Consider the following 24,893-nt stretch of genomic DNA (forward strand, 5'->3'; position numbering starts at 1 on the left):
TCGGAGTCCTTTTTACTAACCAGCTTGATTGTGTTGCTACACCTGCCATCACAGTGTGTAAGTGATCTCTCAAAGCAATTCCACCTGGGTTGGCCTCCTCACCTTCCTGCAAAGTGTATGTGTACTTTCCCTTTTTGCTTTATTTCAAATTTGTTATGTGTTTTATAAGGCATGGGTTGCTTGTGTGAAAATCATGAAGAATTGTCAGCTGTTAGCTGATCAGGAGCCTTGTAAGTGAGCTGGGTTTGTAAGCAGACTATGGAATTTTGCACTTTGGAAGTGGCATGACAAGAAGGGATTTTAAATGGCACAGGCAAGCACAGTCATATTGTCACCCAACCTAAGGATGATACATCCATCTGCTACAGGGTACTGTGGAAAAGCAGGCTTTGAAAAGAATGCTTGGTTAAATCTACAGCTGCCACTTGGGAAGCTCCAGACTCAAAGCAGCCAACAGCTGGGAAGGAAGCAGAAATACATCATGGCCTAAGTCCAGGAGAGCAGGGGCTCACCAACCCAACATCCTGGCTACTTTGGCCCTTTACCTATTCCACACAGCTTAGTCTTGCTCTGCATGGGAAAACTGCTAATTCATCAGGCAATAAGAAGTGTCTCCAATTATGAAAAAATACAATGAAACCTGTTACATGAGTCTTGATTGCACTCAGAAACCAAGCTTCAGGTTTAGAAGTCACAAAGCAAGCTAACTTGGGCTGCTTGTGTTCTCTTAATTCCACCCAAAAGAGCACTAGAAAAGAACAGAGTGGTTGTTGTTGCATTAGTGACTAATATTAGCTCCACTACATGAGGAATTACTGGGAGATATCCAGCAGTAGTCTAGGCTTTGCCAATGGGAAGTCAAGAGTTCAAGTATGTACATATCTTTCATAGCTGTCAGTCTTCTGCACAGTAAACTGCTCAGCTCTGGGCCAAAGCTCCAACTCCTTCAATAGCAGGTTAGGGAACTGTGTTTCACGCGATAACTGCGGAAAATATATTTTTCTGTGAATCTGTGAAACTCCAGGTGTATTGTGCTGAGGTGCATTATCCACACTGCAGTTCCAGGGTGGCAGCTGTCTGGTTCAGTAACACTCCACAGTGTAAGGAAAAACGCAGCATGTGCAACTAACTTCCACGCCTTTAACCTATACAGACATGTCATGCATTCCACATGCATTTGACAGGACAGGCTGTTTACATACTCTGGGACAAACTGTGTGTGGAAAAGCATTTACAGCATCAGCTTTTGGGGAGCTTCATCCTGGGACCTAATTTGCTACTGTTCTTCTGTTGTACAGTAACTGCACGGAAATAGCTGGCCTGAGGAGGCGAGGTTTTAACCTGACTGATTGACATTGTTCTGATGACAAAAGCAGTTCCCTTACAACTGTGGTGGTGCTGACTGGTTTTACCTAAGCCAGGAGCTGCAGAGCTGCTGTGCTGAATGCTGGCACACCCCCAGCAGTTCCCAGCTGAGCACTGCTGCTGTGCTGTGGGATGCACAGGCCGCTCAGCAGGCACAGGGGTCTGACACCCTGCTGTACCAGGGACAAGACGCATGTGTCACACAGCTGTGTGAAAAGCAACATCAGGGAACACATCGGTATTGAATCCCTCACCCCCTCCCTCTGCTCTGTGCTTGCTCTCCCTGCCAGCCATGACCCAGCTCTGGAGGCAGCCCCTCTGCCCTGAGCCACCCCACTGGGGTCAAGCACTGAACGTTTTTCCTCTACAGCTTTCCAACTTCCCTCCCCCAGCCTTCCGTTTAACGCACAGACCAGATGTGTGTTCGGAGCTTTGCTATCCATCTGACAGCACAAGTGAGGCGGCTGATTGTTGCTCAAGTCAAAAATGTAACTACAGACAAGCGATCTATACAACCCACTTAGTTCTTCAGCTGCTGGAACTGCCACAGATAAATGCCAATGCAGAACTGCTGTGCTTCCTACTGGATTAACATTAGCCTCATCCCTAGTAAGTCTCTGGGAAGAACTACTTGCCAAACAGGGAGAAAGCCAACAGCCAAAGCCTTGGCCCTCCCACAGGACCCAGATGTGATGTGCAATTTTCTGACTTCAGATTAGCTTAGGGTCTTCAGAAATCTGCACAGTGAAGTCCAAGTCATCATAAGGCCCTGAGGCATGTTTGAGTTGGAGAGGAGGAGGGAAGGATTAGTTCTCCAAGGGCCAGAACTAATGTGCAGCCCTGGCCAGTGACACTGAGGATAAGGCCAGAGCTGCAGTTTAGCCCCAGTGCTGCAGCTGTTAACTCAGTGCCTTGTTGGATCAGGATGTGTGGAGCAGGGGTACAGGTCCTGACACCTAATTTTAATAATAGCTTGTGAGTGTCAGTGGTAATGTCATCTCTTTAACAGTGGGCCTGAAGATGATCCAGATGAGAGCGTATTATGCCCCGTTTAAACAGCTAATCTGCATAAAACTTATGACAAGCCAGATCTTTTCAGTATTTCATAAACTGGCTGAATATTCATTTTTAAGGCACTGTCCGAATAGGTTTGGTCACAGATGACTACTTAAAGCCCATTCCAAAGCTGGCATATACACAAGGGAAATAACACAAGAATGGGGAAAAAATGCAACACCAAACCACCCCCCGTAAAAGCAACAAAATACTAACATCAGCTATAATGGTGCCAAGTTCCAGCAAAACATGGCCTGGTATTTGGTTCAGTACTTACTGGCCACTTTTGTACAGGATCGGTGCAGGGCAGAGCAAAAAATCAGATTCTACTGTTTTAGGCTTTTCATCTGGAAAAAAAAAAAAAAAATCACATGATCTTACTATGCTGTGCAGCTTAGATGAGGGGCTGCCATGTGAACGTGCTGTGAGGTCCCTCAGTTCCCATGCTCCTTACTGGTCCGTCCTGGCTGGAACTGGCAGCAAGGCAGGCCCAAGGTAAGGAACACGGAGCCCCAGAGCTGGCTGGCTGTAAATGCCAGGTGAGCCCACATTACAGTGCTTATTTGAACTACTCGAGTCAGCTCATGCTCTTCCAGAGAGAACGTTTCCAACAATCAACAACTGTCTTTTGCAGAGAGTGAGTACTAACACTGTTAGTAGTTGCCTGGTAGTTGGAAGATGAAGGTTTGTTTCCAACTGGCTCCATCCCTGTGCATTGCATTACAGGGCTGGTTTATTAGCTGTGACCCAAGTGTCTTTTTCTCCAGTGTTTCTTCTGTTTTTGAGTCTCTGTGATTTGCAAACCTCTTACATGTTACATCTTACAAAGCACCTACCTGTAGAGCATATAAAGCACTTATTTGTAGAGCCTTGTGTCCAGTACAGAATTTCTGTTCTGCAGATGTGAGGAGGAGAGGACAGAGATTTTTTTTGCCTCACGTGTTCAGTAAGCTGGGGAAAATTCTGCTCCTGTGTGCAGAACCATCTGCACAAACTTCCCCACAGCAGGACTGATGATTTCTGTGCAAGGACTATTTCCTGACTGTGGGGTGAGAGCAGATAAGTGATCTGCCAGATCAACGTGGAGATGACTCTGTCCTGCATTTCAGGAACAGGCAGAGAGACAAGTGATTCAGGGGCAGCTGAAGGAGGAGCTGTTGGCATAAATGAGCTTTTTGTATGTGCTATAATCTGCACTGACTGCTTGGCCTAGATTTGGGGCTAGTTGTGAGGTGGAGAAGAGGGATTAGCACATTGCCATATGTTTTTGTCTTAATGGTATGTTTCATAGATTATTTTTCTATCCCACAGCTCCATTTGGCAGGTTTCCTTTCTAGCATTTGGTAATGGTTCTTTATAAATGCAGAACGAGAAAGATGCCAAACGCATCCTTTAAAAGCAGGGGAACTGACACAGTAAGGGTGTGCTCAGAGGCTGGTCCCAAAGAGAGCCCAGGTTCTCAGAGAGGGGAACTCCAACACCAGCAGATCCTCACCCAAGCGCCTTCTGTTTGTGCCCTTACATACTGAGGGTTCTGCAGAGGGACTGCCAGTCTTCTGTAGAGGAGACTGCAATGACACGGGGATGAATTGTCCTTCTCTTGGGACCATCTCCTTCCTCCTGCTACTGCTCCAAGCGCCTTGCCTACCTTCCTGTTCAACCTGGCTCCACTGGCCCCCTTTAGGCTTCCTCTGAAGCAGGCAATCAGAACCCAGAACAGAGCTGTTCTAGAGAATGACCTTGTGTACTGGGGGAAGGACCACTTGAAATTTCCCTGTTTTCTTCCTGTACTACTCCCGCTTTTCTTCCTGTACTAGCCACTCACTGTTGTCCATTGCTGAAGATGTGGACCGGGGGGATGTAGAAGGCCCTGGCAAGACCCCATAGAGCAGATTGTGTTTTTATAATCAATACATCACTGTGCCATTCCCCTCCCCTCATGTGCTTCAGCACACCCCCTTCTGAAGCCAAGAAAAAACAAGCAACCCAGAGCTGTAGTTGGCAATTCTCACATCAGATGGTAGCAAGTGTTTGTGGGCAATGGGAAGCAGAGGTGACAATTGTAATGGAAACTGAAGGGAAATTTATAAAAGCGGAATTGACTTACACAGGCTGCCTGCATCCAGAACTACTGGGTTATCCTGTTATTCTGGCAAATTAGTGTACGTATTTAACAGGCAGGAGAGATTGGCAGCCGATTCCAGTATATACGATATCCAGGGGTAAGGAAGAAACTGCACTGGAAACACAAGTTCGATTGTGTAGGAATTTAAGACAAGCTAATACAGAAATCAGACAGCAGGCAGGGAAAAAAAATCAGTTGTAGTTTTCACATTTTTGGTTGTTTTCCAGTCTGGCTGGCTTCTAAGGGATTCTGCTCAGAGCTAGAAGTTGGATGCACTTATCCTAGCCATCCACTTGTGTGTCTGGATAGAAAAAGCAAACTCAGATAAAAGCTACAGGGAAGTGTCTGTACAAGGTGTCATGGTCACCATCTGAAACAGAATTGCTTTGGGCTACGGCTGCAGTAAGCCCTGATGCTGGGGACACGGAGCTCATGGACCAGACAAAATACACCACTGTTCTGACCTGGCCTTTTTCTATACTGTTGCAGGGGGAGGATTGACGTGCCCCTGAAACCCACAGCACACCTGGCACACCACTCAGAACAGGCAGAGACCTTGCAAGAAAACAAGGTAAGTGCCTCTGGGAATTGCAATGAAGAGGTCTCGGCCAGGATGATTGTGCAGGAAGGGGCCTCAGTCAGTACACTGCAGCCACAGGTTTGTTCATGAGCAAACATCTGCTTGCCCAAACATCAGGAGCCAAACAGTTCTCACCATGCTAATGCCCACAGCCAGGGGGCTGCCAACACCACTCACAGCTAACGGCACTTGGTAGCAAAATCAAACCACTGAGCAGAGTGTGAAACAACTTTCCTCCCCTTACTAATCCTCAGAGCTTTCCTGTTCTCCTCCTCTTCGATATTTTTCTCTTTCAATTTTCATCAGCTGAGGTAACGAGAAGCAAAATCCATCACTGCCTCAGGACTACAAAGGCCAGCCATCTCAAACATCCACACTTACGGATTGTAGTTCCATTCACTTGATAGGTACAAGTCACGCTGTCGGTTCTCCCACCAAGGGTTAAGCCGCTTCCTCTGAGAACAACCTGAAACTCCTCTGGAGGGAAAAGCAAACACACAAAATCACCAAACTTCAGTGCACTGCAGTAAGTTACACCAGGGCAATTTCATTTAGTCTGCAATAAACAAAGCACAACATAGTAATGCTTCCAGCTTAGTGAGATCTCCTTTTTTCCTAAACCCTTGTACTGAATTCTCCTTAGAAATGGGGAAAGTCAAGATTTGTTCCCAAATCTTTATTGAGACAGCCCCATGAAACTGGAAGTGGATTCAGACTATCACCAGGATCCGGGGCTCAGCTGCACAGTAAGACACAGTTTCTCAGTGAATGAGAAATGAGAAATCTGGAACTCAGAACAAGAAGACTCCTCAAACCCAGATCAGGCTCACTTGAAGTGCCAGATGAAGGAAACATTTCTCCTTAGTACTATTTCTCTGCAAGTTGCCTAAGGGCCACGCTATCTGTGAGCTGTGCAGAGGAGGAGTGAGAACAGTTTTTTTACCAGGGCCAGTGACTTCACCCAGAGCATCCATGTTTTCGCAAAAATATCCAAGTAACGTTTTGCAACTACCTTATTTTGATTGGTCTCCAACTATGTGTGGATTGTGAAGCTCAGAAAGAAGACAAGGCCTTAAAATTCTGTGCAACTCTTCTACTTCATTAATATATTGCTCTTGCTGCCCAAAAATGCAGTCACGTGCTTTATTGCTTACACTCCACAGATGTTGGGGCACATGTGGGCAAGTGGAGAGTGAACTTATGGGAGAGGGGCAGGTAAATGCTCTCCAACTTCCACATGCATTACCCAAGCTATGGAAGCAAGCCCTGGTGGTCAGCTCCTCTGAGGAGAACAAGAAGCCAACAGAGAAATCCAGTGTTTCTTTAACTTCTTGAGGACTTAAGTTAGAGATGCTTTATTCTAGAGACATGCAGTTTTCCCTTGGATAAAACAGGGAAACCAGAGTCCTATAATAATTGAATAGTATATTAAAATTATAAAACCTTACCTCCTACGCAGACACTGGATGGCTCCAAATATAAGATCTCAGTGCATGATTGTTTCAAAACCTATTGCAAAGGAGGGAATAGTCACAAACATGTTTCATAGTGGTATTTCCATGAGCAATCTCACTTTAAAACAAATGCTTGTCCCTAGAACGCACATACAGCTACAGGTTTGGTTTGCTAAGTCTGACTTTGTAGGACGCTGCCTGTAGCACATGCAGCTCCTGCACATCTGCACAGTCACGTCTAGGAGTTCCTAAGGCTTGGATTAGTTTGTTAAACCCCGGAGAGCCTTCAAAATATAATGATGTCCAGATCCCTAACCTAATTTTCCATGAACCCTAATCTTAATATTTAAGCCAAAAATTAATCACAAACCTAATCCAGTCAAAAGCAGTCTTCCAACAATCAAGCCTGGTCAAGTCAAGTGCACGTTATTGCGAGTGCTGGCACCTTGCCCTACGTAAAGCGGCACGGGAACACGTGGTGTTCCCAACTGCGCTGCCTGCCGTTGGATGGGGATCTCACTTTAGCTCTCCCTGTTGTAAGTGGTATTTTTAGCAGGCATTTGTAAACATTCCATGGCATCGGTTCAGGTCCCTGTAATCACCTGCACAGCACAGAGTCCTGTTACTGTCCCGTCCCTATCTCCATTTGCCAGGTCTGTGCCTGCTGCTAAGCTGCCCTGACTTCCTGGGAATGTTCCTCTGTCTTAGTCTTAACTCCTGCCTTCCTCTCAGCAGGACTCTTTACACTCTGTCTACGATGCTTCCCAGTGGTCCGTGTTGCTGCGCATCCGGGCTCAGCAGAAACAATCATGTAATCACTGTTCTGACAAAAAGCACACTAAGCTCCAAGAAAGAGAGCATCCTGCCTCACTGAACACTGCCCATATTGCCTCTCTCCCCACAAACTGTTGTGCACAGTTTCATTTTTTAGTGCTTTAAAACCCATGTTAAATATTAAGTCGTATTTAAGAAAAATGGAGACCTTGCAGGCGAATGCATTTGGACGAGACACAGCAACGGAGATCTTAGGAAAGAATGTAGCCTGGAGTTCAGTGCAAGCCAAGCAGTTTGTATTAGCTGAGGATCTCACTTCCAAAAAAGGGCTTTAGTCTTTTGATTCTTACTGCAGTGTGGAGAGAAGCTTCCCGTGACTTGCTTGGGGGCTGGGGAATATTTTGTCTAGCATTTTATTCCTTTGCTGTAAAAGCACGTTCTGTTTTTTTCATTGACGAGTCAGATGAACAGCCCAAGTGAAGCTGAGACTAGAGGCGAGCTTTATGTGAAGCACAGACCCAGTAGGTGGCACAGAATTCAGTAATTTTGGCTTTAGAGGGAGAACCTTCCAACCCCTGCCCTGGTCCCATTTGCCCAGTGTCTGAGGAGGGGTCAATGGTATGAACTGGAGGTTGGGGAGAGGGGAAGACAGTGTGGGACAGGATCTGACTTCCCTTGCAAAGCAGTAGTTCTCTAATTGCATTACATCCCAGTGTGAATTTTCTAACACTGTGCTTCCAAATGCAATACAAATCAGGAAAAAACCTACCTAGATATAGTTAACCACCTTTGAATTTAAGAATAAACTGGGAGGGGCAGACAGAACAACCCCACCTGAGCGGAAATAGGGTGTAGATAAAATGATCATAAATCATGAACAAAAGCAAATTTCAATACAGGGTTCAGGATACACTGATTTCCTGCACGGAATCTATTTGCATACATGCTCTTGACTAAAGCAGGAAAATACCAGGTATTAATACTGCTCCTAGAATTAACTGCTTCAACAATAATTTTTCATAATTTTTATTACTGCCTTCCTCTGCTTAGTTTAAGCAAACTGTACTGTTTAGAGACCCTGACTCTTTGCAAGGGTGGTGGCCTAATTCTATCATTTTCCCCCAAACAAAGCTCATATTGGGGTGAAAAAAAACCTCTGAAACTACTAAAATTTGGGTTTGTAAGTTTATCAGGTTCTTTTCCATCCTTCAAAAACCCTCTTGAGAGTCCAGGCTTGAAAAAAAAAAAAAGGATAATGGTAGAGAAATCTGCCTTGTCCCCAAAAGCCCCTCCCTTCAACATCAAGTTACCTTAAAAAGCAGAAATCAAACCTCGTAAAAGACTAACTGGATTCAGGTGGAACCAATCAGAAGCACATAGATACAGTTCTTTGCTTAACCTCTGCCTGTGCTCTGGGTTCTCCTCAACATTTCCTCTAAGCAACGCTCAAACACTGCTCAGAACTGAGTTTTCCTACAGTTAAATACAAAACGTCACATTCTCTGCATGGTCCCAGCCCATGAGCTGTCCTGCGCACCACCTGTGTGTATGGTTTGGCTCACAAGGATTCTGCCACAATGGAAAACTGGGAATATTTTCAATACAGCAACTACCGCATGCACTTTCGTTGGGGGGGGAAACGTACTTGCACATCTTACAACGAGGTACAGAAACTTGATGCCTTCCTTTATTCCCACTCACTCTTTTCTCTCTGTTTTAATCTTTTTTTCCCTTTCCATGCAAGCTCTTCCAGCCAGCCAGCGCACCCCAGCACTCCAATACAAAGTTTATTTCCCCTGGTGAGAACTGATGTGAAGACATCTTACCCATTTTCCCTATGATCCACCTGCATTTATTTAACATGCCTTCGTGTCCCTGTCCTTTAGAATTTAAAACTAACTTTAAGCTATCCTGATGTGGAAACCTGGGCTGCAAAGCCAGCAAGACCAAAACAAACTCCACAAAAACGATGCTCCCTATTTGCCAGTTCAGGATAATCCAAGACACTGCAAATTCATTATTTAGAAACCTCCTGCCCACAAGAAAAGTTGAAATAATAACTCTATAAGGCCATCCTTGGATAGGATAGTTAAGCACTCTGCTGACATAAAGTAAATAAGACAAATTGCCTTAGTTTAACAGCATGCAAGGAGAGATTCAAAGAATTGATGTCATCCACTTCATCTTCAGAGGTCCACACCAAATACAGGACTCTGTGCCCAGGCTCACAAAAGCTTTTCTCTCATTCCCTGCCCCCTCCGCCTCCTCCCAGTGCTGGCTGGTTCAGAGAGAACCAATTCCCCACAAACCCAAATAGAGCAAGCACAAAATAGAGCAGAAACCTGTCACCCTTTGTCCTGCTGTGTTGCAGCTTCAGAAGTGGAGAACTGTGGTAAGACTAGAGGGTGTTCTTTGCCTTCTGAGGCGACCTGTGCAGTGCAGGACTAGTTCCAGCTGGAACCAGAGCCTATCGAGGTAAAGTGACCACAGCTGTGAGCTCGTTAACAAAGGTGTGGCTGCTGGGACAAGAGAAGGCAGTGGAGTTCTGCTCTTCAAGGTAGTCAGTCTCTTGGAGTGTAAGAAATGAGACATGGAATCCAGACCCCAAACACCCTCTTGTTCAACAACAACACAACAGACTGCTGAGGAAACGATTCTGTAGCTTCTCCATGTGCAGGACTTGTTACATTGCTGCTTCACTGCAGCAGCAGCAACCAAGCGTCTTAGATTTTAAACACTGCTGTTTTTTAGGGCCAGTTCTTAGAGCAGCCAGCACAGGAACCAGTGGCACGAATGCAGCTCGTGCTCCATGCTGGCTCTGCTGCCTGGCACTGTTCCGCAGGGACGCCTGGATGCAGGGCAGCCTCCCAGCCCTTCAGTGAAATCCCTTCTTATGCCTTTTAAGTGAGTGGACACTGTGCAGTTTCTATAGCATCTCTCAGTAAAGCAAGTTAATCATTTCAGAACACTTCCGAGAGCAGAAGTTACCAGAATAGAGGCATCCAAGATACCCAGGGGGACTCGCAAGCCAACTCACCCTTGATGCAAACTCGCTGGCACGTGTTGGGTCCTGCCTGCCCAAACAAGCTTTTCTTTGCTGAAAGGGTCATTTGTCAATCATCTGCTGGGCTGCCCAGCTCCTCTGGGAACACCATGGCCATGCAAGTGGGGCTGTGGACCTGTCTCCAGCCTATTTCAGTGGCTTACAAGTAAGCACACCATGTAAATCTTAAAACAGTTGTAGGAAGTTCGTTTATCAGGTCCACTTATCCATTACCAAAAGCTTTACCAGCTTTTCCATGCGGCCCCACTTTTCACCTCGTGCGTTTTTCCCAGACCAACCTGACAGTTAATGACTCCTTAAAATCCAAATCCATCCTCATGGCTTTCTATGCGCTTCCCACTAGAAGGTGCCTGAAGCCTCACACAAACTTCAGTGCACTATTTCTAAAGCAGTGGATTCCCATTTTTGTCATTACTAACACGTTTCCTCCTGTTACAGCTGTTTCAGAAACACTGCCTGTTTCTGACCTGCAGGTGTCTGAATTGACCTCACACTCGGGTTCTGTCAGCGCCGAGCTGCCACACCCAAATTCTGACATCAGCACTGAAAGGGCAGATGTCCCTGCAGCACGATGCACAAAGGCAACCAACTAACAGGCTGACATCAAGCTCCCCACTGCTCATGGTCTTAGCAAACTCCACCTCTGTTAATAAATTTAGCCTTGTCAGAGATCCTTCCCCTGCTTTATGCAATGTTCCTCTTGTGGAAAATGTGCTTTGCGGATCTTCCAGGACCTCTTTAACCTGTCACAGACCGGGCCTGGCTCTGCCTGGACTCTTTTTTTCACCCCTGCTTCTGCCTCTTACAAGTTCTCATTGTCTAACAGCAAAGCAGGATGGCTCCTGCAGCTTTTTGAGTATTTAGCCTGCCATACCCTCAGCACATGCTGTGGAACAGAGCTGTACCAGGCGGCACAGTGTTACACAAACAACAACTTTCCCTTCCAGAACTCTAATGAAGGTTGTGTTCTGTGAAATTGTGAGAACAATGCACTAGTAATAAGCCATGAGCAGCCCAACCATACAGAGACAATTAACAAAATACGCTAAGTGTCAATTTATCTTGCCACCTCACTCGGTTTTGCTTAGCCCCGTATGCAGTTCAAAACTATTTGGCAGCAGGCAGCACCATAAATCATAACTTGCATGGCATCTGTTCTTGCCCAGCACTGTACACTGTGCACAGGGTTTGGTTAGGTCATCATCACAGCTGGATTCTTCCCTGAACCACTGTCATGATTTCAAGTGTTGAAAATGCTCAATGGCTGTGTAAAGTGTTCGCTTCCTGGGACAGAGGTCAGGATAAGCAGGAACTGCTGGAGGGAGACAGCCGCTGACACGTTTTGGTCAGACTTGGCATGCTAATGAATCTGAACAACTCAGGATTTCTAGGGCCACCAGTGGCCTTCCCTCCCTGTGGATCCATTCAAACTTGCACCTCTGTTTATGTCAGTGCTCACCGGAAGCTGACCCCAGATCAGGCTGCTGTGATTTTTGGGGAAAGGCAGCATGAGCCTCTGAACAAAAGCATGCATACTGTAATAGAACAAATGCATCCGACCTGCTATTTCCAGAACCTCTTTTTAAAGAAAAGAAAATGTTCACCTTTAAAAGCTCATCTTTGTTCTACTGCCATATGCAAACCCACTGACAGTGCAACAGGATCGCCTCCACACTTTGTGTGCCCGCAGATTATATTCCTGCAGTTTCATCTCCTGGTCGGCACAGGAAGCCTGTGCCCGGAGCGCAGTCCATGGACACACTGCCAGCCAAACTGTGCCCGGTGAGTGTGCACAAGTCAGAGATGGCGGCACAGCCCTGAGAGCCCCCTTGCACGGCAGCCTCAGAGCTGCAGGCAGTAGCTTTTCTGTGGAGACTCCTTTTCTTTCCTCTCTCCCTCCCAAATGTGGGGTCTCTAATTTTCTCTAGGAATGCTACAAATGGAACAGCTGGTGAGCAAAACTGTAACCTCAAGGAAAACAGAGCTAGAAACTAAACACTGCTGATGGTGTGACATACCATGAGGGTGTGCTTTCCTCTTGTACTGTGCCAAGCTCCTCCCTCAGGGAACCACAAAACCAGCCTCGTCAAGAGCTGCATCTCTCATCAGGATATGTGTTTCAAGACACAATGGTAAGCACGCTCATGTACTTGTCACTGCAATACACGGATGTTCAGTGTGATAAACTTACGGCAAGCGGGAAGCAGGAATGGAAGGTGAGGTCTGAGAGGGCCCTGATAACACAAAGAGTGTTTAAATCTACCTTGAGCATTCTGTGCTTCGCATGCAGGCAAAGCCTTGATGACTGCCACCTATGGACCTTTTCTTGATGAGGCATTGCCTGCACCTTTGGGCTTCTGGTTTAGCTGCTCAGAATGCCACTGGCTGTGGGGGGCAGCTATTTAAATGGTAGGCAACACCAGGGCTCCTGTGTACACAGGTGGAGCAGGGCGTGCAGGTGGGATCCAGGAGCCCAGATCAGAGCTGTGGAAAGCTGTCCCAGCCTACAGAACACTGCTCTTGAGCAAGGCCATTCTCTGCTGAGTTAATGCCTTCTGGAGCCCCATCCCAGCTTGGAGTTGTGGAGCTCCTTGGAGGAATGGATGATGAAGGCAGCGTTGTGCTGGTGCTGGGTTAGCTGTGTCCAGCTGAGCTCACCCAAGCGCTTGGTTGAGTTCCTAAAACTATTCTGCTTTATTCCTCCCAACTGCCTGAATCAGGACTGGGCTTACCCCATGTTTCCATATGGGTTTGTTTTTCTATGAGTCACTTAGAAATACTACTGGCAGCTTGCTTCCTTTTTTTCTTTTTAACTCAAAACTTTTTTTTTTTCCCCACTATTGCTAAGACAGTTAAAAGGAAACAGAAGTAAAGCAGGAGGTGTTTAAGTGGTTCACTGGACTCACTGGTTTTGTTCTAGAGAATGAAATGCTGACTGTGCATCAAGCAGGATTTTTTGTGCTGAGTTCAGTGACTCTTATGGCATGTAAAGTGAACATGTGTGAAATCAGGGTGATGAAGAATTTAAGGTGTATGTAGGCTGGCATTGTTACAGGTTTCTCATTCACGAGCTGTTGCTTTTTTTACCTAAATATGACTTGTGCACCCTAATAGTGTGTTAGAATTAAGCTTTAACAAAAAAAACACGTGGAGTAGGTTACAAGAGAAAATAAATAGAGCTCTTGATTTCTGTGATTGCACTCGAGTAACCTTAATCAGACTTTTTAAGTGAGAAGCACCTTCACAGCCCACCTTGGGCTCTGGACATGCCAACCTGTCCATACAGGAATTAATGTTTGAACTCCCTGAAATTAACTGTTTCCAAAGCGAAGCCTTTTGTTCTTTCTGGTGTTGGTTTCACATCACATGCCTCTGCTGTGTTCAAGCAAGCTCTGTCATTTATTTCCCCAGTGCCAATCTGTGTGGAAAGCCATGAGGCAGCAGGACCACCTCACACTAGACAGAAGACAATCAATTCAGGGTGACTTGGAATGAAGCACATGCTTTTCAAGGAAACACCGTTTTGGTGCTTCTCTCCCACGAAGTCAGAGCAGGAACCGCAGCAGTTAATGTCTAATGGGTCCTACCTTTCTCTGCTGCCAAACATCTGTGCTCGTGACCACACCTTGCTGCCAAGGCCAGCCTGCTCCCTGACGCTGCTCGGCAGTGCCGTGGACAAAGCGGGAGGGGAAGGGGAAGGCTGCTACCCTGTCCCCTATCTAAGTGAAAAAAATCCCTGAGACATATGGTCTTGCATAAAATCACCACCCGAGAGAAGCCTGGCGCGGCGTTAGGTTAGTGAGAATATTCTAATTACACCAAGGCTGAGCAGCACCTCATTGGCAGCCACTGAGGAAAGCAAATGGAGATGACAAAACTGCGGGTCATGAGATGCGTATTTTAACAGCATCAGAACCTTTACCCCCAAATTACTAAAAACAACCCTAAACCCATTACTTACCAAGTAATGTAACTAGGAATCAAGACAAACTGTTACTTTCCATAACAGGAAAAAAGTTGTTCGGGCTATTTTTTTTTTCTAATTAGTAAGAAAAATCTGTCTCAAAGAAACTTCTCACTAAGGAAACACTGGATTTCATTTGGACCTGTGACTGCTTCCTTTGGACCAAGTTGTACAGCATCCCTTATGTAAGAGAGCTGCCAGCCATGCAGGGCTGGCTGACAAGTCCCATCCCAATCACAGGGTACAGGCACGCTCACACTAACCGGAGCCGTGTCAGTGCCGGTGCTGGCTTATCAAGCTCACTGTGCTCCAGGAGAACATTATGTGGTTTGTAATATGTCAGAGAATGTCAAATTAAGGGCTGCACGGCAGTGAAGGGTAGAGCAGAAAGCATTCTATTCCAGGCCATTGATTCCTTTTAACAACTACATGCAGTAATTCCCAAAACTATCTCCTCAGTCTCAATCACATGGAAAACATAGCACAGTGTTAGTTCTGAACCTTGCACCCAGTGCAGCTCGAAGATTAGACCGTCCAAGGGGATTAAAGAAGATGACTGATTTAATCAGAATAATTCTTTTAATGATAACTTGCTGCATTTCTCCTCCCCCCACCTCCTTAAATGTCTAATAGTTTGCTTCCTGGATTCCCAGTGCATAAACCGACCATATTTTCTTCCTACAGGAAATGATCCAATTAAGTTGATGTATAATTGATAATGAACCGTTTAAGCTGATTTTGGCCTTGAAAAATCTTAACCACACACAGTCAGCTGGCTGACCCCCCTTTATCTGCAGAGGAGGGACAGCACTTAGGGAAAGGGAGAGAGCAGGCTGAGCACACTGCCCAAGGAAGCGTAGGGAGGCAGCCTAGCTCGAAGGTGCTGTGCAGGCTGGACAGAAGTAGGGATTACTTGAAAATCATGTAGTCCCCGATTGCTGCTCAGTACCCAAGCTGCAACCTGGCCCCTGAGACAGCAGGGTTCGTACAGCGGAGCTTGGTAAGCACTCACGTTAGAGACGTGGAACCAGCAGTGTTCTCCAGTGTCTAACCTTCGAGCACTATTGTGGCAGTAGGGAAGTTTCCCACCCTCCATAAACACAAATTCTGTTGCCTTATAGCAGGTACCAGCGGGTGATGCTGTTGGACTCGTGTGAGTTCGGTAATTCACCCTCCCCCAGTGCCAAACCCAGGTCAGCCTGAGGAAGTGCTGCTGACAGCACAGCTGGAGCAGAAGGCATCAGATTCATGGAGAGAGGCTGGAGCACATCTTTGGGAAGCCATTGCAGTAAGTTTTATAAACATAAAGGCTAAAATTGTTCCTCATATGAATAGCTCTTGCCTACCTCAACAAAACTGACTCCCCCTCGCTAGGCTTTAGTTTTGTCCCTGCTTGGGCACCAACTGGCTGTCCAACACAGTTCGGGGGCTCCCTGCTGACTTCTTGGTGTTAGTAAGGCAAACAGGGACAGGTCTGCTCGTCACCAAGTCTTGTCAGCAGCCTACGGGCCCCACTCCCCTCTCTATGCTGAGCACCAGGGCACAGGAGTGGTGACAGTGAGTGTCACCACGCTCCAGATGAGAGGTGACTCCGTGAGGTACCGGCAGCGGCTGAGCGTGCCGCTGCCGTGCACGGTTTGTGCAGCGGCTCCCTGCGGGCCCTGCTGCGCTGGCTGTCACCAAGCCACGTAACTCCAAAGGAGCAATGCATTGCCATGCACAGCGAGTGTCACAGGAACCATCCAGCTGACATGGAAACCCCCAGGATATGCCATAGATACCCTTCACTGGACTGCTCTTTGCAACAAGAGCAGACTTCCCTCTATTACCCACAGAGTTTTACTGGAGAGAATTTATACTTACACAGCAGAGAATTTATATTTTTACAGCACTCCCTGCTTATACTCCTTTGGCCAGAGTCTGATACTGGGTGAATCTACGCTTTTTTTAAGGACCTTGTGCGCATTTAATCCTTTGTTTAGCCTCACTGGTCCCAGCTGCACTCTTTGGATGGGTCTAAGTAAGTCCATGTCAGCCTGGGAGTTTGCATCCTGCAAACCCTGAGGTCTCCTCTCCCCTGGTCACCCCTTCCCCAGGAGGCAGATCCTTAAGAATCCCAGTTCGCGACTTTTCCTGGACAAGTTGACAGCTTTATGCTAAGCGTTAGGGTTTTTCCCCAAGAGGCTCAGCCAGCTTGGAGAGAATTTTGCTTCAATTTACAATGTTCTGGCTAGTGCAACTACTCAGTTCACATGACTTGATCTATTCTTTTTTTTTTTTTTTTTGGTCCATTATGTCTAACAATGGGTTTCCCATGTAAAATGAGCAAAAAACCCCTGAGCACCCATAAAATGAACAAGCAGAAGGAGATTTTAGCAATTATATTTCTAGTCCTTTCCAGGCAGAAATTTTAAGAAATTTTGTAACACTGAAAGATAAAACAACTTTTTGCTGATCCTTTTTTGAACTGACAACTTCCTCTAAAGGTCTGCATGTCTCCGTTCCTGTAGCTTTATCTGATAAGTTTTTGTGGCATTTCCTAAGAACAAAATATATTTTAACTTCCTGTATTAAGCGCTGTCAACTTACTTTAGTATAAAAATGTGTTTGTCTACTTAGAGCTGTCACACACTCTAATAATGTTACTAAAGTGAACTCCCTTAATGTAACTTTTCAAGGTACCAGCCTTGTCCAATTCTGCCTGCAGAGACAACCAGACAACTTTCACTCACGAATCAGCAGGACCTGTGTTTAATTAAGGGTTTCATTTTCTTATCTAGTACTGATCTGCTGCATGGTGACAGAAATTGTGCCCTCCCAAAGCCTTCACTCTGTCCTGGCTGGCTCACAAGACTACACTCCGTGTAATAATCAGCCAAACCCCATCAGTAACTGTTCCTGAGAGTGCAGTAACTTGCCTTCAGCGTTTTGCTTTTAAGCTCTAGAGTCTTTCTCAGATTTATTCACCCTGACAATGCTGTTTAGTTATGACTTTGTAAGCTAGGTATGAGCAATGCTGGAGAGCAGGAAACTTCGCAAAGCAGCCCCCTCTTCATGGGTCTGCACAGAGTTTTAGAACTGGTAGAGGATGTTATTCAGCAGAAACACAACGGCATGGAGGTGCTTCAACCCTTCTCCCTTCTCTGGGATTTCGTCAGAACTAATGTGAAAACATGGCGCGAGCTCTCTGGCATGTAACCCAGGGTTACTCTAAATGTTCATCTTGACTGTCTTGAATGTTAATCCCTGGTCATGATTGAACAGACTTTGTGTATCTGTCCAGAGAAAATAAATTAGAATAGTTGCTTATACTGAAAGCAATTGCAGGAGCAGGTACTTGGATGATTCATCAGGTACTACAGATACTCTATGCTAAAGCCCATCACTTTTTTTTTATTACCACTAACAAACGTAGATTAACTGCTCAGCTCTCCTGGAATACAGTACAAGTATAACAGGATAGCAGCCAAATAGTCTCTCATATCTGGAGATATCAATGTAGTAGAGGCTCCTGCATCATTCCTACTCACCAGTTCTGGGCTGTAGTTTTGCTCAGGGGTTTTAACTGCTGGGTTGCTGCCATTTCTGAAGACAATGTTTTTCTGAACAGAAATTGTTCAACAACATTCACGGAGGGTTTCACAACTGCGCCTTTGACTCTGTACTTTGAGCAATACTGCTGCATGTTTGCGACATACCTCCTTTTCCTCTGGTTCGAAATCAGCTTTCCCCTTTAGATCAGTGTCTCTGAGTCTGTATTCTCTAGCTAACTTGCAAACTGAAATTAATTTATAATAGTGACTAAAAAGGAAAACTGTGACTATTTCATGTTCAATTAGATCTACTCATCAGTGCTATAATGTTATAAGAACAAATTGTCACAATCATTCAAAACCCCTGCAAAGAAAACTGAGTATTAACTACAACATATCATAATATCCTATTAATACCGCCACCACACATGCATTAGAAAAAAAACCCACACACACAAAATCCAAACCAGCCAGAAACCCTACTTATGGATACTTCCATCCATGCTCTGTGGTAAAAGCCCAGTGTCCAGGCTGTAAATAAACCCTGAACCAACTCAGCAGCTCAGTCTGCAGAAGCAGACCTTGCATCTAGCTGTAGAACAGTGTTTGCTTCTTCTGTCCCTGCTAAGCTGTTACCTTGAAACAATGCATTGCCATTCCGTGTGTCTGGTCCTGTTCTACAGCTATGGTATGACCAATCTTACAGCCGCGTTTTTTGTAAGTGCCAGAAGAAGCTGGATTGAGGCTTGTGCAAACACCGTCTGCCATATCTTATCAGAAAAGCTTCCCTCCCTGCTGACAGAGAAGTGAAGGTGCTTTAAAGTTCCTGGGAGGTATAGGAGCGGCAGGCTGGCACTGCCACTATCCAGAGACTGCCCAAAAACACTTTGGCTGAGAATGCGGGTAGTGGGACACCCTACAGCTTATGCTAACCTTCCATGTGTTTGAATGACAGACTCTTCAAGTCGAGCTCCTCAGAAACCTCAAGCAACCGCACTTCTGCTGCTTCCCCAAAGGACAAGAAGAGTGGGGAGACCTGATCCCTCAGAAGGTGCCCATCTGCAGGTCAGTGACCCTCGCTGGAGGGGAAACGCCGAACGCAAATGTCTTTACTCCTCTATCCCTGACATACTTATTTTAAAAGCAGTATCCTCGGAAACATAACATCATCAGCTGGGGTTAAACATTTGGCTCTTATAAAAAAGCCCAGCACTGGCACCTCTAACATTTGCACCAGCAGCATAGCTGAGTTCTCTAAGTCTTTCAAATGGCATAGAATGAGATTTTAAATAGTAAAGGTTTTAGGCAGTACCACATGGGCTGCGCTGTCTTCTCAGGAGAATAAATGTCAATGCATCAAAAGATTGCTTGCCTGTCTTTAGAAAGTGCAAGGAAGATTCTGAAACTACATTTATCTTAAGTAACAAGAAGGAAAATAAGTTGTTGCATTACAGCATTCACAAAAACCACACTGCTCAAGGGAAGTGATAAATTCATGACTGTGTAGCATCCTGTATGTGAGTAGTATCCTTTTGTTGTTTAAAAAAAGAAAAGGAAAGGGAAATGAATGATAGTGGGCTTTCTCTCAGAAGAAGGATTTCATTATTGCTTTTGACTTTACTTCTGCCAGTAAGCCTGTTTGCACTGTGCTGCCTACCTGCAGCAGCAGCAGCACTGTTAACCTCGCATAAAAGACACAGCCTTCAGTCTAAAATGAGACAAGTAAATTTTGTGTCCACAACCACAGGTGTCTTAACACACAGCTGAAACAGTGTTAAGCCACTGATCACAACCAAAATGTTTCTCTTCGATCCCTTCCCGCAAACCACAGCAATTGGCTGAATGGCCTCATCTCACCAATGGGAGTTTCTCATGCCATGCTGGCAAGTGGAACTGAGCTTTACCACTTACTGGGAGAACAAGTGGTTAAAGTCATGGATTTAAAACACTCCTCTCTGTATGTAAAGATTCGGCTAATTCCTAAATTGCACTTATTCCCCAGGATTTTAACGAGTTGTTCTCAACTCGCCCGGAGTTAACAGTCTCCATTTTTTCCGGACTAAACCCAAAGCAGCCATTCATCAGAGCATCCGCCGCACTTCCCACACGAACACCCCTCTCCTCGTGAGGAGTCCTCAAATTCCACACGAGGTCTGAGCATGAATAACTGCAGGAGGCGCAAGCAGTGCTGATTTACAGAACTGCATCTCTAAGGTAAGGGGGAGGGAACTTCATCTACTGCAACTACTGCCTTAGGAACCAGTTCTGCCTAGAAAAGGAAGTGGGACTGGAGACTATGCTCTAATCTTGAGGAAATGTAAAACTTATTGCCTGGTACTCACAGAATTGATTATCCCCTTAAGTGCTTGGAATCCTCCAGTGACAGGGAAGACTTGCTCTTTCACGTCAGCAATTCTTTCCAGCTTTGGAGAGAAAATGCATGCAAACACGTGAATCATCTGGCAAACTAAATTCATCATGCTGCTTTACACCCTTAAAATTTAAATGGATGTCTAAAAGCAACCCTCATCAACTCTGCAAAGAGAAGGAAACTTTAGAGCTCTCTCACAGCTAACTAAGAGTTTTCTGAACTGGAGGATATACCACAGCTGACTGCAGCTAACAAAATGGTGGCTAATCATCGTGGCAAACATCACACTGAAGAAACCTTTCAGGGCCTGTATCTTGGCAGTGATTTTGTACCTCTGTCCAGAATTACCTTCCCTGTTTGCTCTGCCTTTCACTAAAAACCCTTTCTCTGCATCTTCTGCAGGAAGGAGCCTTTTGTGTACCTCTCCATTAAAGCCACTTTGACCGAACAGCAGTAGCTACAGCCTTCACTGGGACAGAGAACTCTGGAAGAGCTTTTCAATGAAGGCCATGAAGCCCGTGCTCTTTTCCTTATCCCAAGACTGTTGCATATGCACTGCTGGAATCTTGTCTACAGCTCCTCTGTTCATGTGGTCAGTACCCTGACCTGGTTGCCATTCGAATGAGAGGGGCTTGCCTGCACCCTCTCTGTTGGCAGCTCCCAGTTAACAAGGGGATTTCCAGTGGGTCTCCTTGGCAGTGAGCACGACACCAACACGTTCTGTTTATGTCTACGTACACATCTGAGCGTGTTTCCTGAGCCAGAGAAGACATTACACTGCCTAATGTAAGTAAAATTAAATTTCCATACTACTTAACATTAACTCTGCAAAACCCTGGGTTCAGGTACTGCCCAGGACTCTAAAATAGTAATGTTCTTATTCTTACCTGTTCTTGTTCAAAATCCTGGACACCAACACAGTAAACTCTCGCTCCAAGCTCTCTGGATTTCCTTGCCTGTGGCATCATAGAACAGAGAAATAAGCATTTTATTTATTCAACAGGCAGCACCCAAACTCTGCAGAGCATGACGTATTTCCAGCTCATGCTCACCTCCTTCTCTGCATACAAGGGAATCTGACCGTCCAGCTTGCCATCGGTCAGTGCAATGATGATACTAGAGAACCTCGAGGCCCCTTGCTGCGCAATTTGCACATTGGCCTGAAAACAACAAAAAAAAATTATCCACCTGAAAACCACACCTAAACTTTTAACCGTGATGCATCTTCTAAGCATCTAATACAACATCTGAAGTAACAGCCTCATCCTCACCTCAAGCCTCTCTCTCCTGACAATCCTCTGACTCCCTTGAATTCACTACCAGCAGGGAAATCCCTCATCAGTCCTTTCCAGCCACCATTGAGCCCATCTCCAAAGCACTGGGGTCACTGAGCCGTCAACCCTTGCCAACACGCAGCTCTTCCAGGACACATCTCTTCAAATCCACTGTTAGGATTTCCTTTGCTATCCCCCAGATTTCAAACACAGTCAGTAGGTTCCAAGATATAAAAAGAATGACTTAAAACTATTTTTTTTTCTTAAAACAGCAACAAAATTCTCTTTGCCCAGCTTTTCAGTGCACAGGTCCTGGCTACGAATGTGGCTCTACAGCCATAGAGGAAGAACTGATTCGTCTGTAACAGTGAAAGCTTACACCCTCACCTTCAGGGCCAGGGCTTTCACCAAAACTGCATTACTTGAACTAAGAAAATATAAGCAGCTGGGAGCTCCGTAATTAAGACAGTGCAAAATGAAGAGCGTTCGTCTCGCAAACGCTGCTCGGTGCGGTAAACTCTCCCCAAGGAGAGCGCTCTGGAAGGCACCACAAGCCCTGCAGCCCTACCGAGCTGCATGTGATTATTTACGATGACACTGGGATGCTGGGTGAGCTCTGAGATCCACGACACAGATCCGTGCTCTGTGAGAAGGAGCAAGTCAGAGAAATTCCATATGGCAAATTGCTGTGATGGCTCATCATCTTCTGCATGGGATTTGCAGAGTGTCTGGGCAACCCTGGGACCACTTAGGCAACCAGAAAGATTTGAGCGTAACAGACTGAGGTGTACAATCAATCCATTTATGTTACAGGTTGTTACCCAAAGGGTGAGAACAGAGGATGTGTTGATTGCAAGAAGATGAGTAAAACCTACCTGTTTTAGTCCTTCATGTATGTATGTCTCACCTGCTGGTACCACCTCCTCCAGATCCTTAAGACCTTTCTTGATTTTCTCTCTGCAAACAAAAAAACAAGTAAGAGACCGTTAGTGTGACCTGAAGAGAGCAAAGGGTGTAATTTATCAATTGAAAAAAAGTATTTGTCCTCAAGGAGAACTGAAATGAAAAGCTGTAAATTAGAGCCTTTAGCTAGCATCCCACATGGAGGCAGACTGTGTATTCATGACAGAAGTGGTGCTGTGTGAACAGGTATTTCAGACCTATCTAATGCAATATGCTTCAGTGAGTCAAAAAGCTGGAATCAAAGAAAATGTTCAGGTGGAGCAGACATTGCAAAGAGGTGGTAAAACCCCAGCATTACACAGCCCATTGGAAATTCTGTTACATTAGGTCTATTTTGTTACTTTAAACCAACTTTGCTTCCAATCACACCGCAATCAAAGAAATCCCCAAAAACAGCAGTTCTATTTCAACAGAATCTTCCAGGCCAATATGCAGGAATTTAACCACGTAGAACTGAACTGCAACAATTAAAACCTTTGCCCTGAAGAAAATATCAATAGGCAAAGGCAGCATTTGCAAGACACCTTTTGTGCCCATGGGAAAAGAGCAGGATTGAGGGTAGTTTTTAATTTTTTACTGTCACTACCTTTTCGTGTGACCTTTCATAAGACATCCCACACAGATCCACAGCTCACTTAGATTTAACAGGAGAATACATCTGCACCATGATTTCTCATGAGCAGTACAGCAGATCCATCTATAAGGTGCTCATTAACTATGGGGATGAAAGGGAAGAAGTCGATAGACAGCACCACAGGAATTATTTCCAGTGAAAACAGCACAAGTGAGGGGAACAAAGGCAGAGAGACTACTGAAAGAATCAAATCTGGAGGGCCTTCAGTCTTCTGCAAGCACAGTTTCAGCAAAGTCCATGGAAAGTCATGCTAGGAAAGGATAAGCAAAAACTAAGAAGGGGCAAAATTTGGGCCAGAATATATAGAACACTGTGACAAATCTAGGTGAGAAAGAGGAACCCAGCAGGGGTGAGGAGATGGAGGGAAAATACATCGCGGGATGCGTGAAAGCTTTCCTTAGCCCAGACCAAATGAGAAAGAATGCATATGCCACACTGCCTGAACGCCACCCACTCGTCATTTGTTCCACGGATGGGCTTCCTCTATGTTTAGCAGCTCTGTTCCAAAGTACAATCCATAGCTGGAATAAGCTCCCCATCACAGGATCCACTGAGACAATCAGGGAGAGGAGGGAGTAAAAGAGAAACGTGGCATTGAATGTATGGAAGGGAACAAGTTATGTAAGATAATACAATCTGTTTGATCCAAATATTTTACATTCAGCATCTATAGAAACAACTTGCAAGTGATCATGTACGAACGCAGATTATAAACCACAGAGTTGGTGCTTGCCAGAAATGAGTGGCAGCACATCACAGGCGTTAGTGCTCTGCTGCCAAGAAACAAGCAGCAACTCAAGTCCCAGTTTTCTGAAACAGATTTCATTTTGCAAAAATAGCTTTTGTACAATCAGTTCGGTTTTATTTATCTGCAATGTCTTGTGACCCGGTCACACAGCAATCTCTGGTGTTGCCAGGCCTCTGCCTACAAGGGATTCCAGGAAAATCTTTGGTAGCATGAGTTTTTTTAGCTGCATTTAATCAGGCACCATCTCTTGCCCTCAGGGCACAGCTGCACTAGACAGACCTAGACAGATGCAGCCAGATGTGAACTCGCTCCAAGTGCAAGCGGGTCCTGGTCCAGATGTCAGAAGGCCAGTGTGGATGCAGGACTTGGGGCCCCAGAACCAGCAGGAGAGGTGAGCTCCATCACACTAAAACTCACCCCTGGCTGGTTTGGAGGCTGGGCACGGGGGTTCGTGCCTGCCTGCGCTGTCCCGATAATGGGACTCAGCAGTCAACCAGCCACAGCACTCAGGACCCCCGTTCCTGCTCCCCAGTGCTCTCACAACTTCCCTTTCTCTAGTTTCTGTAAGGCTTTTTGGTAGCCATGGAAATCCCCAGGGAAGTTCTGGTTTTATAACTCATCTGTACCCTGACAGCAGAGCCCTGCCCTCAGCTTGGATGCCTGGACATCTCACAGCACAGCTGAGGAATACTAACAAAGGCTGAGGGCCACTGGCTTTGTGGTGCAAGTCAGAAAAGGGAGGGAGGTAGAAGAGGCAAAACAGAATCAGCAACTCGCAGCCTGTCTGTGTTTGGGCTGAATAAGTGCAAATTTAATATCTTTTCCCCACTCAGCATATGTGCTGCAGCCCATTTCTGTGTTTTAGCACAGGCACAACTAATTTTTAATAGCTACCCCGTCTGTTCTCTCTCTAAGCTGTGTAACTGCCTCAGACAGCTCTTCCAGCAGCAGCCAGGCAAACACAGCTGTTAATATCCACACAGATTCC

The 24,893-nt window shown here is 45.7% G+C and overlaps 1 protein-coding gene and 1 long non-coding RNA gene across 3 annotated transcripts in view; one reads left to right on the top strand and one right to left on the bottom strand.

The window, feature by feature from the left end:
• The window catches only part of ANTXR2 (ANTXR cell adhesion molecule 2), a 79,365-nt gene that overhangs the window by 47,727 nt on the left and 6,745 nt on the right, over positions 1 to 24,893 (bottom strand). For both annotated transcript variants that reach the window (XM_048303804.1, XM_048303803.1), the window contains exons 4-10: positions 22,436 to 22,517; positions 21,339 to 21,446; positions 21,174 to 21,242; positions 20,258 to 20,338; positions 6,575 to 6,635; positions 5,508 to 5,603; positions 2,699 to 2,768 (exon numbers count right to left, since the gene is read on the bottom strand). In XM_048303804.1, coding sequence (XP_048159761.1) covers positions 2,699 to 2,768; positions 5,508 to 5,603; positions 6,575 to 6,635; positions 20,258 to 20,338; positions 21,174 to 21,242; positions 21,339 to 21,446; positions 22,436 to 22,517 — 567 coding nt within the window. The remainder of the gene's footprint in view (positions 1 to 2,698; positions 2,769 to 5,507; positions 5,604 to 6,574; positions 6,636 to 20,257; positions 20,339 to 21,173; positions 21,243 to 21,338; positions 21,447 to 22,435; positions 22,518 to 24,893) is intronic.
• LOC125326046 lies at positions 15,385 to 24,878 on the top strand. The gene is made up of 5 exons (XR_007203664.1): positions 15,385 to 15,670; positions 18,871 to 18,980; positions 19,918 to 20,129; positions 20,689 to 21,072; positions 24,163 to 24,878. It is a non-coding gene; the product is annotated as an uncharacterized LOC125326046 (long non-coding RNA).

The sequence above is a fragment of the Corvus hawaiiensis genome, chromosome 5 (genome assembly GCF_020740725.1).
Source record: "Corvus hawaiiensis isolate bCorHaw1 chromosome 5, bCorHaw1.pri.cur, whole genome shotgun sequence".
Classification (NCBI taxonomy): Eukaryota; Metazoa; Chordata; class Aves; order Passeriformes; family Corvidae; genus Corvus; species Corvus hawaiiensis.